At 46.3% G+C, this 17,575-nt stretch overlaps 1 protein-coding gene across 1 annotated transcript in view; it reads left to right on the forward strand.

Annotated features, from left to right (window-relative positions):
• The window catches only part of FARSB (phenylalanyl-tRNA synthetase subunit beta), a 72,172-nt gene extending 60,040 nt beyond the window's left edge, over positions 1–12,132 (forward strand). Inside the window, exon 17 of the mRNA XM_058703378.1 lies at positions 11,626–12,132. Coding sequence (XP_058559361.1) covers positions 11,626–11,777 — 152 coding nt within the window. The 3' untranslated portion in view covers positions 11,778–12,132. The remainder of the gene's footprint in view (positions 1–11,625) is intronic.
• Positions 12,133–17,575: the final 5,443 nt, after the last annotated feature.

Genomic DNA, 17,575 nt, shown 5'->3' on the forward strand with positions numbered 1-17,575 from the left:
TTTATTTTTGAGGGAGGGGCGGAGAGAGGGAGACCCAGAAACAAAACAAGCTCTAGGCTCTGAGCTGTCAGCACAGAGCGCAGCGCAGGGCTTGAACTCATTAACAGCGAGATCATGACCTGAGCTGAAGTCGGGTGGTTAACTGAGCCACCCAGGCACCCCTGATTTAAAAAAAATATTTACACCCAGGGGCACCTGAGTGGCTCCATAGGGTAAGCACCTGACTTCGGCTCAGGTCATGATCTCATGGTTAGTGGGTTCAAACCCCACATCAGGCTCTGTGCTGACAGCTCAGAGCCTGGAGCCTGCTTCGGATCCTGTGTCTCCCTCTCTGCCCCTCCCCAACTCATTCTCTGTCTCTGTCTCTCTCTCTCAATCCCTCAAAAATAACTAAAGGTTAATAAAAATATGTTAAGCCATAATCTGCTTTGTTAAAAAATGAAAACCATGTATTTTAATGTGGACTGTGGGGCATTGGGGAAGTGGAAAGTTAACCAGACGTTCATTAGATGTCGGTCTTCTCCAGAGGTTCTTTCATCTGCCAGCACCTTTTCTCTCTGCTTCCCATATTATCCTTTACTTAGACTCCTTTCTGCCTTTTAGCTTAGTCTTCTCTCTACATCATTGCAGGAATCCCATAGATTGACATTCATTTAAAGTGCTCCCGGGGCACCTGGGTGGCTCAATCGGTTAAGTGTCTGACCTCGGCTAAGGTCATGATCTCACCGTTCCCAAGTTGAAGCCCCACATCTGGCTCTGTGCTGACAGCTCAGAGCCTGGAGCCTGCTTTGGATTCTGTGTCTCCCTTCTCTCTCTGCCTGTCCCCAACTCCACACATGCTTTCTGTACTTTGTCTCTTTGTCTCTAATTTTCTCTCTCTCAGAAATAGATAAATATTTGGGGCCTCTGGGTGGCTCAGTCAGTTAATGGCTCAGATCGTGGTCTCATAGTTTGTGAGTTTGAGCCCCATGTCAGGCCCTGTGCTGCCAGCTCAGAGCCTGGAGCCTGCTTCGGATTCTGTGTCTCCCTCTCTCTCTGCCCGTCCCCCCACTTGTGCTCATGTTCTCTTTCTCTCTCAAAAGTAAACATTAAAAATTTGGAGAAAAAAAAAAGTGCTCCCAATGTTTTTATATAAACGATAGGACAGTTTAACTTCATTCAGTTGAGAGCTTAGATCCTGGTGAGTTATTTTGCTTTATGTTGGCGTTGAATGGCTCTGGTCTAATCTTGACCTGTTTGAGAAATCCATGCAGATAGTCACATGGTGACTTGGGCACTTGGAACTACCCCTGAGAACCTGCAGATTCAGGTGGGTTGGGGGTCAGGAACACACTCTTCCTGCTGACGGTTATTCTGGGCAAGACGGGCCAAATGTGAAATCGACAGCTTGCATGAGAACCCCTGGCCCTCGCCATCCTTCTGCGTCTCTAATGTTCTTCCTACCGACCCTCTGCCTCTAGGACCCGGGTTCTTATTTGTCTCCTTCTAATCCTTTAAAAATACTTTATTTTCAGGAAGGGATCTGACTTCCGTTCCATTGATACATATCAGTGTGAACTTAAAGAGATGCTTTGATTTTTAGTCACCTTTCTGATTGTGAAGGGAGAACAGTTTGGTCCCATTATAAAAATTTCAAAAAGAATGGAGGCTAATTCAGTGGAATAGAAAAATCTACCTGCCCCCTGAAACCATGCCATGGTGACAGCCACACTCCTATGTGAAAAGAGCATATCTAGGGAGACATGGAAGAAGAAATGTGGGGGAACAGCGGCACTGCCCAGTATAATAGCAAATACAGGCAGTTCTTTATTTACTTGCCTTATTGTAAACATAAACCATGTGACTGTAGTTACGGTATTTTTATTTCTTCTGAGTGATGTTGAAGGCCATAAAGAGTAAACCCTGGAGCAAAAATACCAGATAAGGGGGCACCTGGGTGGCTCAGTCGGTTAAGCATCCAACTTTGGCTCAGGTCATGATCTCGTAGTTTGTGAGTTCCAGCCCCCGTTCAGGCTCTGTGCTGACAGCTGAGAACCTGGAGCCTGCTTCCGAGTCTGTGTCTCCCCCTCTCTCTGCCCCTCCCCTGCTCATGCTCTGTCTTTCTCTGTCTCTTGATAATAAATAAACGTTAAAAAAAAAAAAAAAAAGACAGGGGCTCCTGGGTGGCTCAGTCGGTTGAGTGTCCAACTTCAGCTCAGGTCACGATCTCATGGTTCGTGAGTTCGAGCCCCGCGTCGGGCTCTGGGCTGATGGCTCAGAGCCTGGAGCCTGCTTCCGATTCTGTGTCTCCCACTCTCTCTCTGCCCCTCCCCCATTCATGCTCTGTCTCTCTCTATGTCTCTCGATAATAAATAAACGTTAAAAAAAAAAAAAAAGACAAAATGCCTCGCTCTAAATGCCTCCAGAACTTCTTGTTTCGGTAATACCATCAGTAGCTGGTAGGCACTCTGTCACTGCTGTCGTCTCAGCCGCTATACCGTGGCACTCCCCTTCCAGGAGGGGAAAGTTTCCGATCAGTTCTCTTAATTCCTAAGGGCTGCTAGCTTGTTTGAATTACATTCTCTGAACAGAGATTTCCTCTTGTAATTACTTTCCTAGGCAGCTTTGATGCATTTTCCCCCTCAGTAGAAGAAAGGTAGGACTTGATACCACGCAAGGGAAAGCATCGTTTAATTGGTATTGTACGAGATGGGATCAGCGTGACCCCCATGAATGTAAGTTTGTGGTTTACCATTGCTAGAAATCTAGAAAACTGTTGCTTTAACACTTTGGTATATAATGAGCTAGACAAGGATTCCTTTTTTTTTTTTTTTTTTTTTTTTACTGTGTGCTATTACTCTTGGCAAAGGGGAAGAAACGGAGAAAGCAAAAAGCAGTATATAGTCTAGAAGCCCTGTATATAACAGTGAATAATTGGGAACAACTCCAACATAAGATACTTTAAGAACAGTCTGGCAAACGAGGACATAAATGTAATGGAGATGTTAAAAATGTCTTTAGACATGTGGATATAAACTAAGTTGAAATGCAGATCCCAAGGTGGTATAGACAGCAGTGGAAACGATAGGAAAGGGTATGTTTCGTCGGACCCGGGGACGCGCGTCAGCTGCGGTGCAGTAAAAACACCGGATGTTGCTTCCAGTCCTTGTGTCGCTGGAGCCTGCGTGACCTAGGACTTCATGCCCTCGTGCGGGCTTCTTCGTCTCTAAGGGGGATGCTGGCATCTGTCCGTCTGCACCACACAGTTGTGGAGAGGCAGGTGAGTTTGGGGAAGCATTTGGGATGGATACTCTGCAGAGTGAACTCCGGGTAGATTTCAGCTCTGCCCTTGAGAAAAGTGGCAGTGGGTAAAAAAGCAGCACAGCCTGGGCTTGTGATCTCAGCTCTGCTGTTACCTAGCCGTATGGTTTCCTTATCCTCTCTGGTGGCCATTTTCTCGTCTCTGAAATAAAGGCACGGGGAAGATCTCCTCCGAAGTCGTTTCCGGGGTTCAGACCCTGCCACAGGTTCTGACGGATGCGCCGCTCTCCTCGCCTTTTAGGTGGGGTCACTGTGGTGCTCCTCTATCTGCTCGTGTTACTGTAGCCTTGTCTCAAGAATCTGGAATTTATTCTTAGCGTGCCTATGATGTGTGAGATTTCTGAAAAAACATAGTTGTTTTCCCTGGAATGCTCTAGGTTTTGTCAGTATTATGTTGTATTGATAATTCTGCAGAGCCTGCTTGGGTCTGTCCTGAGGTTAGATGTTGTCAGGTTTCTTTCCCCCTCTTAAGTTCTGTTTGTTTTATTTTAAACCAGAAGTTTGCAAACATGGAACGGACAGCTTGACCAAAAGGTTGAAAACATTATCCCGTGGGCCATCTGTGCTCTGGGCCACACACACACAGGCGCCCCGTTTCAGTGGCCGTCGGCACCGTCCGATCCTGTGGCTTGCCTTGGGCGAGTCCCCTAATCTCCTTGTGCTTTGCTTTCTCCCATCTGTAACTTGCCCGTCCTCGGGGGCCTGGCCAGGGCTGACTGGGGCTGCGGCCCGGCCCTTCCTACGCACGGAAGGAGAGGAATAGAAGGCAGAGTTTAACAGTCTCGGGTTCTTTCCTTTTTTGCGCGCACTCCCTACGTGTCAGCAGAAATCTAGTTCTGAAACTATGGCCCATCCGCCATAACTGCACGCTTGAAGTTCTCTTTACTCCATGTTCGTCAAAGGTCTGAAATAACTTAACTAATTGTGAAATTATAGTCTTATATGCTTAACATTCCCATTATTTCCCCAGTTAACCCTACGATGGTCTCCTTATGATTATTATTTCACTATAATTGTGGAGAAAGTGTAAAGGTGTTCATACTTGCCTTGAGAAACTGCCTCCTTAAAGGATTTTATTAGGTGAAAAACTAGAAAAGAACCATTTTATTAGTCTAGGAAAGCAGGATGGTCCTACGTTTTATTTCTGAAGTTGATATTCTAAAACTGTCTTAATGTGTTTAAGAAATGTAACAGGTTAGGGGAAATGATGGAAGCATCAGACAAATGTAGGACAATGGCATTATTTAGAATAGGAGTTGTCAAAATCAGTAGTCCATGAGGACACTTTTTAACCAGGAGTTAAAAATCCTTTGGTTTTATACAAGTAAATTTGAGACTGATTTAAAATCGCAACTGGATGGGTCACTTTTTTTTTTTTTTTTAAAGTTTATGTTTGAGAGTGCACATGCATGAGCTGGGGAGGGGCAGACCGAGAATCCCAAGCAGGCTCTGTGCTATCAGCACAGAGCCGGATGCAGGGCTCAAACTCCGGAACCATGAGATCATGACCTGAGCCGGAGGCAGACCCTTAACCTACTGAACCACCCAAGCACCCCTGGATGGATCACATTTAAATTCTAACATTGTTGACCTTCTTCAGCTTTTTAAATATGAGTAGGTGGGTATGAGAGAGACATAGACTAGACTTTAAAGTAGATCTTAAAAAGTGATAGCCACGAAGTTACAAATTTGTTGGTACAAAGTAAACTGGGAAATTTTGGAGTTTTGTCATAAAGTGATTATGGTGATTTATTTATTTATTTTGAGAGAGGGCACAAGTGAGTGAGGGGCAGAGAGAGAGAATCCCATGAGAGGTGGGGTGGGGAAGGAGAGAGAGAGAGAGGTGGGGCTCGAACTCACAGTGTGATCATAACCTGAGCCAAAGTCAGATGCTTAATGACAGCCACCCAGGTGCCCTGTGGTGATTCATTTTAAAAGGTTTTTTGTTTTTTTTTTTTTGACCCAGACAAATACCACGTTTATTTCACAAACACCGGGAAAGTGGGTTGGGGTGGAGTTGGGACACAGGTGCACAGCTGCGCACGGTCATCAGTGACCCGCTTCCCCCACTGAGGCTCCAGCCAGGCAGCGCCTCCAAGTTGACAAATGAGTGAGTGCAGGGAGGGCCCTTGAACACCAAGCCCCCTGCAAGGCCAGCTGTCCCAGGAAAACCACAAATAAGAGTGGGACACGGCCCCACCATACAGATCATCTAGCCACCCGTCTTCACTCTGGAGGTCTGCAGGATTGCAACAGTGACCCCACAGAGGCCACTGGCGCTGCCAGATCTCCACGATGAGAATCTTTACAAAGAGGCTGGGGTTCTGTGCATCAGCCAGGGCAGCTCCACTGCCCACGATGCCCACGCAGACTCCACAGAAGAGGTTAGACAGGCCCACCGTGAGGCCAGCCCCAAATGTGCAGTAGCCTGCATGGTGGTTTCGATGTGCAGTGGCCTGGGGGTCAGTGGCCACTGAAAGGCTCAGCCAGGTTGCTAATCACAGTTGCCACGATGACGCCATAGATGGCCACAGCCTCACTGTTTTAAAAGATTTTTTATTGAAGACATTTTCCTTCTGTTGGAAGACTAGATAGTCTGGGCTCGGCTGATTCCTTTTTAAGAATAAAGTCTACAGGATCCAGTCCTTACCTGCAGTAGGGGTTTTGCCCTGCCCAGTCTCTGTAGGCTGTTGCCGTGAGTGCAGGTTTCCTCCTCGGTCCCGTGCTGTGGGGTTAAGTAGGCACCCTCTCCGCTCACGTCCGGTGGCCTTTGCTTTAAGAGTTAATGATGTCTGCAGGTGTGTTGGGATTAGCACTGTAAAGTTGTGTAAGGGCTTTTTCTTTCTTTTGATCTTCTGAAAGGGATGAAAGATAGCCATTAAACTCAAGGGATTAGGTCCCCTCTCTTTAAAGACTTTAGGTACCATAAATATTTCACTTCAGATGTGAGGCAAAGAATTATATACATCTAGGGGGAAACGGGTGTTTTATATTACCAGTTGGAAATTATTCAGTCTCCACTTACAAATTGAATGAGCTTTGTAGAGATATTTTTCTCCCAACCTTAGTGGACTGAGATTGGGGGGAAAAAAAATGTGCAGGTTTATAGCTCAGTAATTATACTGATTTTTTTTTCCTTCTAAAACGTTTTTCTTTGTTTTTATAAGTTAACATGCTGTCTCTGTCGTGCCTCCTCCCTGCCCGATGGGGTCTCCCCACTCTGCTGCTACACCAAGAACTGCCTCTGACACTTCAAGAACCAACTACTGTGCACCCATGTTCGGTTTAAGTGTGTGTTCAGTTTTTTAAAAGAGGCCCTATATTTCTTTCTCTTCCTTTAAGCTAACACTGCTTAGAAAGGGAAAGTGAGGTTGACGTGCCTGCGGCAGAGTTAGACGGTTCTGGTCACTGCACTCTCAGGAAGCTGGTGGGAAACCAGGAGGGGAGCCCTGCGTAGGGGGTTGTGGTTTCAGCCCCGTTCCACTCTGCCCACGTCACACCAGGATGGAAGGCTGGGAATGTCCTTGTCCTTCGTGTTTTCCTAGGATGGACTGTCGCACCGTGGAATGGTATTTAGAATTAGGACTTCGGAGAGGAAGGGGTAGGCTTGGTAGGTGCCAGCCCTAGACTCAGCCTGTTAAATGATGATTCCTATCCCCACCCCATATCACATCATCAGCCATTTAGAACAGATTTAAAATACAGTCAGCTCAGTGGCTTATGGTATCTGTATGATTCTGCATTTTGTATTTTGTCCCTGAATTTATGGAGAGCTCTATGTGGTTATTTGTATTTAAGCCGATAGTGGTGTTTTCTGTTATTTGCTGTGACACATGTGAGATACACTCAGTCCTTTTCCAGAGCCCCTTGCCCCCTCTTTATTTTGTTCTTGCCTTTTTATTAGAGAAAAATCTGGGTGATGAAGTACCAGATTGCAGGCAGTTAAATATGGGGATTTGAATCCTGAGGCATGTCTCAGTGATGTGAAGGGAAAAGTAAAATTATGAGTAGATGATTGTTAGCGATGGTCAAAATAAAGTGCCAGATGAATATAGCCACTGGCAGGGGTTTAAGGTTAAGGAATTAAGAGCCTCGTGCTTGATAACGCTGTGCCACGTTCGGATTAGAGGTCTGCTCAGTTACCGCCTTAAACCTTTACCTCCGATGCTTCATAAAATTATAGGAATGGCTCTGTGTGTGAAGCTTATCCAAACTTTGGGCCTATAATATAACCCTAAAAGACAGGGGCAAAAAGAAACTGTGAAAGGTGTTTGGCAGCGAGCAAGAGTGGGGAGCTCACCAACGCTTTGAAGGTCAATTAGCCAGAAAATGTGCTAAAGACTGGGTGCGGTGCCGCGTTACTGGCCGAGAATTACCCCCAAGGTCCTCAAAGTGGTCCTGCCGCCCGAGCCAGAGAGACAATTACAGACCTGGAGGAGATGCTACAAAAGCTTTAATTAAGGGACTTACTTACACCCCACTAGGTTTTGGAAATTAAATTCTTGCTTGTGCTTAACTGATGTTTCTTTTGTCTGGGCTTCCACGTGGATTTCAGCAGAGAGCACTGTTTTCCCCTGGGTCTGCTTTCCGTTGGAAGCCGCTTCACTGTGATGGATACCGGCAAAGCCGAGAGTTTAATCCTTGCAGGGAACCGGGTGGAAAAGTGAGCCGAGGAGCTCTCTGCCAGGGAGCGTTTTGGGCACAGGTTGAAAATTGTCGTCTTTATACACACCTTAGTACCCCCGGAAACCAGGACCTCTCTTTGGGCTTAAACACGTGAAGAAGGGTAATAAGCGGATGTATTTTGTAGAATTTGAATTTTAGAATTCCCATTCACAGGGCACCATGACTTTCCTTGAATTGGCAGCTTTATGTCTCTAGACCCAGCAGGCCGCTCTTTCTCCAGAAACATGTGTTTGTTTTGTGTCGAGGAGGTTAGAGTAGCCTCTGTCATCCAGGTCTGGTTGTTCACAAGCCCAGACCCGTGGTGAGGCTGCATTCAGATGTGACTTCTCCTAGAAGGACTGATTTAAGTTGCATCCAGTCCCAGGCAGTGCGTTACGGTGCATCGATCTGCCTGTGTTCCTGAGCTCAGCCATCCTGCTGTCGATGGGAGACGTTATCATCTTTGAACTCGGGCCTAATGGCTCCTTTACTCCAGTGTGTTCCCTTTGTTTCCATAGTGAAGCAATTCTCTTATTTCTTGTCTCTCTTCCTTGGAGTGATTTATTTCTGCCTGCAAAGTTTGGTTTGAGCCATAACGTTTTAAAAAGCACTAAGAAATGCTTGTGTTCCAATAATTTTAAATTTTCTTTCAGTATTTCTAGTCTACACCCATCATCAGTCAGGAGGTCCATTTTTTAGGTCCTCTCCGTACCCTTTGAAGTCCCTTTGTGTGGGAGACCGAAACTTCCTCCTTGCTCTAACTGAACAGAAGAGTCCATAAAATCAGAAGTCGTGGGGCCCCTGGGTGGCTCAGTCGGTTAAGTGTCCGACTTTGGCTCAGGTCACGATGTCATAGCTCATGAGTTTGAGCCCCGCGTCGGGCTCTGTGCAGCCAGCTCAGAGCCTGGAGCCTGCTTTGGATTCATTTTCATTCTCTCTCTCTCTCTCTCTCTCTCTCTCTCTCTCAGAAATAAGTAAACATTAAAAAAAAAAAAAAAAAGAAGTACTTCTCATCATCTGACCTTGTCAGGAAAGAGAAATTGCAAAAAAACAATCGTGGTGTCACGGGTTAAAGGGTGCAGTTTTCAGCGAAGTGAAGTTTCCAAAGAACTCGGTTACCGAACTTCCGTCTTCCGTGCGGTGGGTAGAGGAGGGCTCCCCCTGGTCCAGGCGTCCGAGGCCCCCTTGGTGCGGAGGCTGCTCTACAGCAGGGTCCTCTGACCCCGGCCAGGTTAGCCTGTGGTGATGACTCAGACGGACCCGTGTGCTGGCCTGAGAGCTTTTGGCATTGACATTATTTAGAGCACTCTCCTACTTGAATAGGTCTTAAATAATGCATCATAGCGAATTTCAGTTTTCTTTGGAAAGAGGGAAATTGTATTTCGTGATAGGAACATTTTTGACCGAGGACCTGACTGGTTAACACGCTAAAGCCAAATGTGGTCGGAAGTTCTGGAGAAAGGGGCAGATGGCATGAGCACGCTTGCTCACTGAAGAAGAATGTGACTGAATTTTGCTAAAAGTGCTGATTCCAAAGGTTCTTTTATGAAGTAAAAATTCTGAGTTCTTATCTCTTCAGCTTTATTTTGCTAACATTGTTAGAACTAGTACATCTGGCTTAGATTCTAAAATAGTCTGGTTTTATGCTTCAGTTAAAATGAATCCAATCAAGTTGGAATTTGAAGATAGATAAAAAGGATTCTGATACACGGGGAGGATTCTTCAACAGCAGGGTTAGCAGGGAAGGTCTTAAGCCTCCTTTCTTTCTGGATGGCCTTTAGAAATCGGCCGCTGGTGGTTTCAGTTAGTGTAGGGCATTCAGCCGTAGTTGTGTGTGTGTGTAAAGGGACGACGGACGGTGGAGCGAGCGGCCTCCTCAGCGGTCCTTCCAGTGTCCGGCTCTTGGTTACACTGCTTCCGTCAACACTTAGACAAGCTCCACGCTTTGTTGTCTGAAGATTTCTTTTATTAGGGTGGGGGTGGGGTTAGTTTTGTAAATGGGGCTAAAGTGTGCCATCTTTATCAGATTTAGTGAAATATCTCTCACTTCGTCCGTCCGGTTTGCTTTCTGTGTTGAGTCCCCCCTCTGTCCAAGCGTGGATTCATGTGCACAGCCAAACATAAACTCCAAATGCAGTCCAGTGAAATCTTCTAATAAGACATTGGAACAACATTGTTTAGGGGGAGGTGAGGAACAGACCATTCTGTTAAGAATGGGTGCTCTGGGAGTTAAGAGTGACAATTAAAAATGTTTTTCAGGTGGGGGCACCTGGATGGCTAAGTCAGTTAAGCGTCCGACTTTGGCTCAGGGCCTGATCTCAGTTTGTGAGGTCGAGCCCCGCATCGGGCCCTGCACTCACCATGTGGAGCCTGCTTTCCATCCTGTCTCCCTCTCTCTGCCCCTCCCTAGCTTGCGTGTTCTCGCACGCTCGTTCTTTCTCAAAAGTAAACAAAACACTGTTTTCCGGGAACATAAACATACATACAGCCCAGTCCCGGGCTGACTGGGAAGTGTTCGAAATGGTCCTCCACATCTTCGTGGTGCAGCTGGTACGGACGTGTTCGTGGTCCCCCTCCGCTCCTCTTCATCATGCCGACCTTGGAGCCATTAGCAGAGACTCAGCAGTTTATCCTTTCATAAATAATGCACTCGCTCCGAAACGGCAGGCTGCAGGCTTGTGGCCCAGACCTGCTGGGTATTTATAGTTCATGCCAGTAAATGTTTCGGTTGAATCGGTCAGGAGCTGTGGGCCTGATCGCTTTTCAAGTTGGTGGCTAGAGAAGTGAGTCAGCTCCCACACCCCCACCCCCACCCCCACCCTGAGGAGGGAATGAGCACTGCTGAACTCTGCGGCCCTGGCCAGCTGGCGAATCTGGAGGGGCTTGTAGGTTTGCTTGTGTTTGGCTGTTTGAGCCTCAGTACCAGTTCCTGGTTTGGTGAGCCATGTCTCTGCACTGACACCAGATGAAGAGAGCACTTCCTGCCTATCTTGAAGTAAATCGGGGGTCAACCCAGACTTGTTTGGTGCTGGCCTTTGCTGTGGTTTTACGGGAGAGGCTCCAGAACTGCTGAGAAAGTGCTTTCTCCGACAGGAATGGGGGTTGCATTCTGCTAACCAGGCCTAAGCCTGCCGATGACAGCACAAGCTCGTGCTTCTCTGTGCAAGGAGGTAGAAAAGAGTGAGGGTGGAATAGTAAATGAATTTCTATCCAGCAAGGATGACTATGGAAAAACCTGTTTCAAAACAGGTTCTTCCCATGTAAGGTCATCAGTTTTACGGTTCACTTTTCCCCTTTGTCCTTCCTCCCTGCCAGGTTCCCCTAGGACTTCTCCAGCTGTGCTCTTCAGCCTCCTTTTCTTGATCCTTCCTGCCTGGAGCTCTGGGATTAAAAAAAAAAAGGAAAGGAAGGAAGGAAGAAAAGAGAAAAAGACAAACCATACAGGACCCCTGACTTTGATATTTACTGCTTAACCTTTTCCTTGTAAGAGTTGCTAGCTGTAATACCAAAAGTAATTTCAAGATTAGAAAGTGTGAGGAAGCACTTTCATTTAGTAGCCAGTGGCTTAAAGAAGTTCTTTTTCAAGCAGACTAGTGAGCCTGCGGTATTAAATGTCCGTTGATTCTCTGGCTGGGAGAAACATTGATTTCTCTCTTTCAGGTGCTGCTTTCTTCCCCGGGAGATGCGCCGAGATCTTGGCCAGGGGTCAAAGCATCGGGAAGCTCGGGGTCCTTCATCCTGATGTCATCACTAAATTTGAGCTGACCATGCCCTGCTCCTCCCTGGAAATCAACATCGAGCCCTTTTTGTGAAGATGGGTCTCTGCCGTGTGACTCTCTCCCGGAGCATTCTGCTCCTTCCCTGGTGTCCTTGAGTCGTCTCTGCCCTCCCACCCCCCCTACCACCCCCCCCCCCCCCCGGGACCATTCGCTTGTGCTTTAATGTTTAATAAAGTAGAAAGTCGTGTCTGGCTCCGTGTGTAGAGGCCACCCGCTCCCTGCATTAGGCCAGCTTGTGCGAACACGCTGTCTGTGAAGCCGCGTTACAAGGAGAAGCCCAGAGGACCGCAGGCCGGAGCCTTGCTGATGAAACCAGCGCTGATGCGGGAGAATGGAAGAGTTTGTTCCTTCTCCATCTGACGTGCAGCCAGCAGTGGGAAACAGCAGTAGCAGTCTGGCAGTTACAGCCTTCGAAGTCCTTTGAAAGTGAAAGAACACTTGAGTATTTGAAGGGCTTGAAGGTGCGTGGGTGTTTCCACTCTGATATCCTGAGATGGAGTTCACACAACACACATCTGTTCTGCTAGACCAGTGAAAACAAATGTGTTGATAGCAGTGCGGTATGAACATTCGGAAACCATAAAAGAGTATTTTTGCCCCAGGCTATACATTCTGCTGTAATCAATACTATAAAATCATGGCTTTAAATACTTAGTTGAGCAACTAGGTTCTGTCTTATTTTGCAGGGAAGTATTAGGTCTCTCCTCTGACGCTAAGTGTGTCGGTCTGCCTTGTCTTGCCTCCTAATTTACTTTTATTTCTTTGATCTAGACTCCTCCAATAGGTACTGAAAAAAGGTCGAATGTTTAAGATGATGAAACAATAAAATGTAAAACTTTAAGTCCAGTAGAAATAACTAACAAAGTTAGAAAGAATTAGGTTCTTGGAGCTTGTGCTGAGCCTACTACAGAGAAACCCAACCCTCTTACTGCTCTGAATCAGGGCAGCGGTGTCCAGCCTAGTAAGATTTGTGAACATACAGACTTTCACCACTCCTTCCCTGTTCTGTTTGCGGCATTTAAATGAAGAGAAAGCTCACAAAAAAGAATGTACGTCAAAAGGTTTTGTGTCCAGCATACATACCTAAAGATTTCTTACAAGTTAAGACAACCCAGTTTTTTTTTTTAAATGGACAAAAGATTTGAACAGATATTTCCTGCAGATAAATGAAGTAAGCATCGGGAAAAATTCTCATTAGTCATCAGGGAGATGCAAATAAAAACCACAGTACGAATTGAAATGGCTGAAATTTGAAAGACTGGCTCATACCGAGCATTGTTGAGACCCGTGCCGTGGGACCTCCGTGTCCTGCTGGTGGAAACAGAGGGAACAGTGTTATTTATAGTAGCTTCAGCCCAAATGTTCATCAGCAGCTGAATAGCTAAATTATAGTACATCCGTATCATGGAGTAGTTCTCGGCAATAAAAGGGGATGAGCTACTGAAGAAGAACATGAATGAATCCTTAAGCATGCTCAGGGGAAAAAAAAAAAACAGACCCAAGACTATAGGTGATTGCACATAAATGAAATTCTATAAGAGTCAGTGGTACAGTGGCTGGCTAGAGCTTGCATAGGGGAAAGGACTGCAAAGGGTAGAGGGCTAAGCTGTTGGGGACGATGGGACGGATCTGTCCTAACTGGCATGGTAGTTAGGATGTAGCTTATTACCTCAGCAAAGATGGGAGAAACATGTTAGCGTGGTTAATACTCCTGCACCCCACATCTATGCCTAGGGTAAAAGCATGAACTGTAGAATTGGTGTGTCTGTTTAAAGTGGTTTACTGGTCCACTCTTCAGGAGATCCTGTCCCCCAGTTTCAGGTTGTCTATAGTTAAAGTCCAGGTTCGTGGGCCATGCGATAGCCATGGTTGAAGTGAGTGGATATCCTGAGATACCCTGTTAGCAGGCAGCCACCTGGATGTTTTTTGGTCAGAAACTACTTGTAATGAAAAACCCACTGACATCTGATTTCTGATTGTATATCCCAGCATGAAAGGGGAAAGATCAACTCCATCCATCACGGGGATGTTTCTGCCCTCTGAAGCGGGGAAACTAGGAAGAAAACCGATACCGGCTACGTTAGGAGAAATGAACCACCAGTTTAGGAACTGAGGCTCCGCGGCCAGATCATCTTACACTTGTCCCAGCTGAGGCATTTGAACTGGGGCCGGGCCAGTCGTGGGTACTACCAAAACCTATGTTGGAGAAAACACACCTTCTTAGTGAAAACTGGGAGCCCTAGTATGAAAAGGGAAATTAGATATAATTGATTTCTTGTTCTAGCTTACAGAAGACTGCTAGAGCCCGACACTCATGTATTCCTCTCGAGTTTTATATTTTCACCCGCGATCTTGTTGCAACGTGTACGTTTTTATGATAATCATAGGAGATAAAGTAGGAATTCTCCCTGCCTTATGGGAACATCCAACCTTCAGAGAGATTAATGATATGCCCAAAAGTCACATGCTTAACAAATGGGTTTGGGACAATGAGCGACTTGGATTCCCTAGATCACTTGGTGTTTTGTGTCACTTACCTACTTATCCAAAATGTTGGGGTTTTTGAGTTTTATAAAAAACACGGAAAAACAAAGTTAAAAATCTCAACTATACAAAATCGTACAAAGCTAGACCTTCCCAGGCTAATCTACCCTTTCTGCCCCCAGTCTCCTACTGAAGTAACTAACCACTGTTAATAATTTGGCTTGTGCTGTTCCTGACATTTTCCTTAGTTTGGACAGTCAGCCACACATAGGCTCACGGTTTTGGGGCCATACTCTACTTAACTGATTCGCAGCAACCTTCGATTTCTATTTTACATAGTAGTATGTATTTTACATAGTATTTTACATCATGACACTTCACTCACCATGTCTTATTTTTCTAGGTCAGGACCTGTAGACCCACGTCATTCTATTCCTCTGCTGACCTTTGTTTCCAAATCTGCAAGTACAGTGATCAGTGGACCTCCATATGCCAGCCCCAAAACAGTATTAGCTTAGAGGCCATGAAAACCCAGGCCTAATGGCTGTACAAACATCCACATTTGGTATTTGATAGACGCATTCGGAGAGGCGAGGGGCTACTTAGATAGTTCTTACGTGTGCCTTTTACACCCAAACAGTATCTTATCCCAGTAGGTTACATTCCCAGGTGTAAAGAATGTTAAATTATTACCTTTTAAATAGGAGTAGCCCAGCTGGCACTCTTGCCCTCAGCAACAAGGGGCTCGTCACATTGGGAAAAGAGCACTGCTTACAATCCTGTGTCTCAGTCTTAGCTGCTATTTGTGCTTGAAGTTTTCTGTAAATACCACTAACGCCAATGCTTGGGTATTGAGTTGGCTTTTTTGGTCCATTTTATCCAAAAGCAGACAGGTGGCCTTAAAGGGACACAACTGCCTTCAGTAAAATATGCCCTTTAAACAGCAGAAGCATTTGACACGTCTGATATCTTCCAGGCTGTGGCTTATTATAAGGAGCTTGGATATATTATTTTTAAAAAGGTAGAGGCTGGCATACGTAACAGAACTCAAGGCACCAGTACAGCCCTGGGACAATCTACGAGCAGCTCCCTGACCCAGGTCAGGGCGAGGAGATCCGCCTCCTTGGGTAAAGGTACAGGAACCAAACAGCCAGTCCTTGAGAAGTCAGCTGGGCCACAAGCAAGGCCAAGCCGACCCAGAGTGATGTTAGTTTCTACTACTGCCTGCTTTCTTGTCCAGTCTCCCACCCTCCTCTGACTTCCTAGTAAACAGGATGACGACAGACATTGTAACTCAGCTGTGGGTTGAAGAAATATCTCCAGCAAAGGGTTTGATTGAGTTATGTCTGTGGCTAAAGCCCGGTATGTTTCTTCTCCCTCATGGGACCGATGCAGTGTGGTAAGAATACGCTCAAGGCCTCCATTCAAGTCTTTGACTCATCCCTAAGGTTTGGCCTTGACTGTCTCTATTTAAGGAGCATGATGTGATTCTGCATAGAAAACATTTTGAAAAGCCCCCCTCTCCCTGTTTTAGGAGGCACTTGTAAGAGATGACTGCTAGGTGTTCCAAGTTGCAGATCTTATCAGCCATACAAAGCAGATCTGACCTTTAAGACAGAAAAGTGAGGATGTTGAGGAAACCTGGTAGTGAAATAAAGTTCCTGCACTCTACAAGTCACAACTTTTTGTCCTGAGGAATGAAAATGTTTCTCTAAAAGAAACACCTGCTTAGGGCCAGCAAGAAACCAGCTGTAAAGGATACAAACCTGGTAACCCCCCACACTGGCGCTGGAGTCGTACAGAGTAAAAGACCAATCAGAGATGGCTGGGAGTAGACCTTTCTCAGCTGTGTTAGGTAGAACATCCAAACAGCGTTTGGGGGGACGACACAAGGTAAGCCAGAGGGAAGGGCGCCCTGTGAGCAAACTGCACTGTAGGGAAGAGAGGGACCCTGTAGGTGAGATGCCTTCGGGAAGACACCAGACATAAACCTGTCTGCAAAGGCCCCTGAGTCTCTAGCTGAGTATCAATCAGCCCGTGCACATGGGGGCAGCACCCATTACAGACACTAACCATCCACGGAGAACTGAACCATTCATTCCTGGAGCTCACAGAGGGCAGGTCAGAGCTAGAAAACCCCAGGAATCAAAAGGTTATGCGGAGAAGGGCTAGATGGATTTTGCCTCAGTAGTTGGGGAAAACCAACTCTAGACTAAACGCCACTCCAGTTGTGCCTAATAAAGCTTAAAAACAAGGCCAAAAGAAACTGTTTGCAAGAAATGAACTGCATCCTAGAACAGAGCTTAAGGATATTTGTAGTAATACAAAATATCCAGCACCCAACAATGTAAAACTCACAGTGTCTGGCATCCAATCAAAAATTACCAGGCAAGCCAAGAAGCTGGGAAACCTAACCAATAATGAGGAAGGGGGGAAAAAAATCAGAAACTGACAAATGTGCCATAGGTGATAAAATTAATAGGATATTATTGTAACTGTCCTCCATATGTTTAAGATGCTAGAGGAAAGACTGAACAAGTGGAAACACAGAAGGTACAGATTTTCAATTTCTAGAGAAGAAAACTATGAGATAAAGGAATAAGCTGATAATAATACCAATACCTATGGAATAACAGCAGAACTGACGGACTTCATGAAAGTTTCACAAAAATAGCTTCCCAGCCAAGTATTCTTTTTTTTTTTTTAATTTTTTTTCAACATTTTTTATTTTATTTTTGGGACAGAGAGAGACAGAGCATGAACGGGGGAGGGGCAGAGAGAGAGGGAGACACAGAATCGGAAACAGGCTCCAGGCTCCGAGCCGTCAGCCCAGAGCCTGACGCGGGGCTCGAGCTCACGGACCGCGAGATCGTGACCTGGCTGAAGCCGGACGCTCAACCGACTGCGCCACCCAGGCGCCCCATCCCAGCCAAGTATTCTTACCAGCACCTAATTAAGATGGCTAACGTGGCCTGTGCATACTTTGCCCCTCCCACAGCACCGCCCACCTGGCTCCCACGTGACCCACGCTGCAGCCTGGAAGCCCGGGAGGCCTCACGGTCTCTAGGCTTACAGACGCAGGTACAGGGCGTGGAGGCAGCACCAGCCGGCACCCTGTCCTGTCCTCAGCAGTTGGAGGCTAGCTTTGTCCGGAGGCATTGACATTCTCCGAACACCTCCACTGGGGAAGAATCTGGCTTGTGCTCCCAGCAAGGGGACCCTGCTGTCGTAGCAGGAAAGAGCAAGGCCAGCAGATGTGTCGAGGGTGTGCATGAAAGAAGCGTCACAGCCGGAACTAGCTGCGCCCTGGCTTTTCTTGTTTGTTTTTGCATGCCATATAGACAGGC

This window comes from Neofelis nebulosa, chromosome 2, assembly GCF_028018385.1.
Source record: "Neofelis nebulosa isolate mNeoNeb1 chromosome 2, mNeoNeb1.pri, whole genome shotgun sequence".
Taxonomy (NCBI): Eukaryota; Metazoa; Chordata; class Mammalia; order Carnivora; family Felidae; genus Neofelis; species Neofelis nebulosa.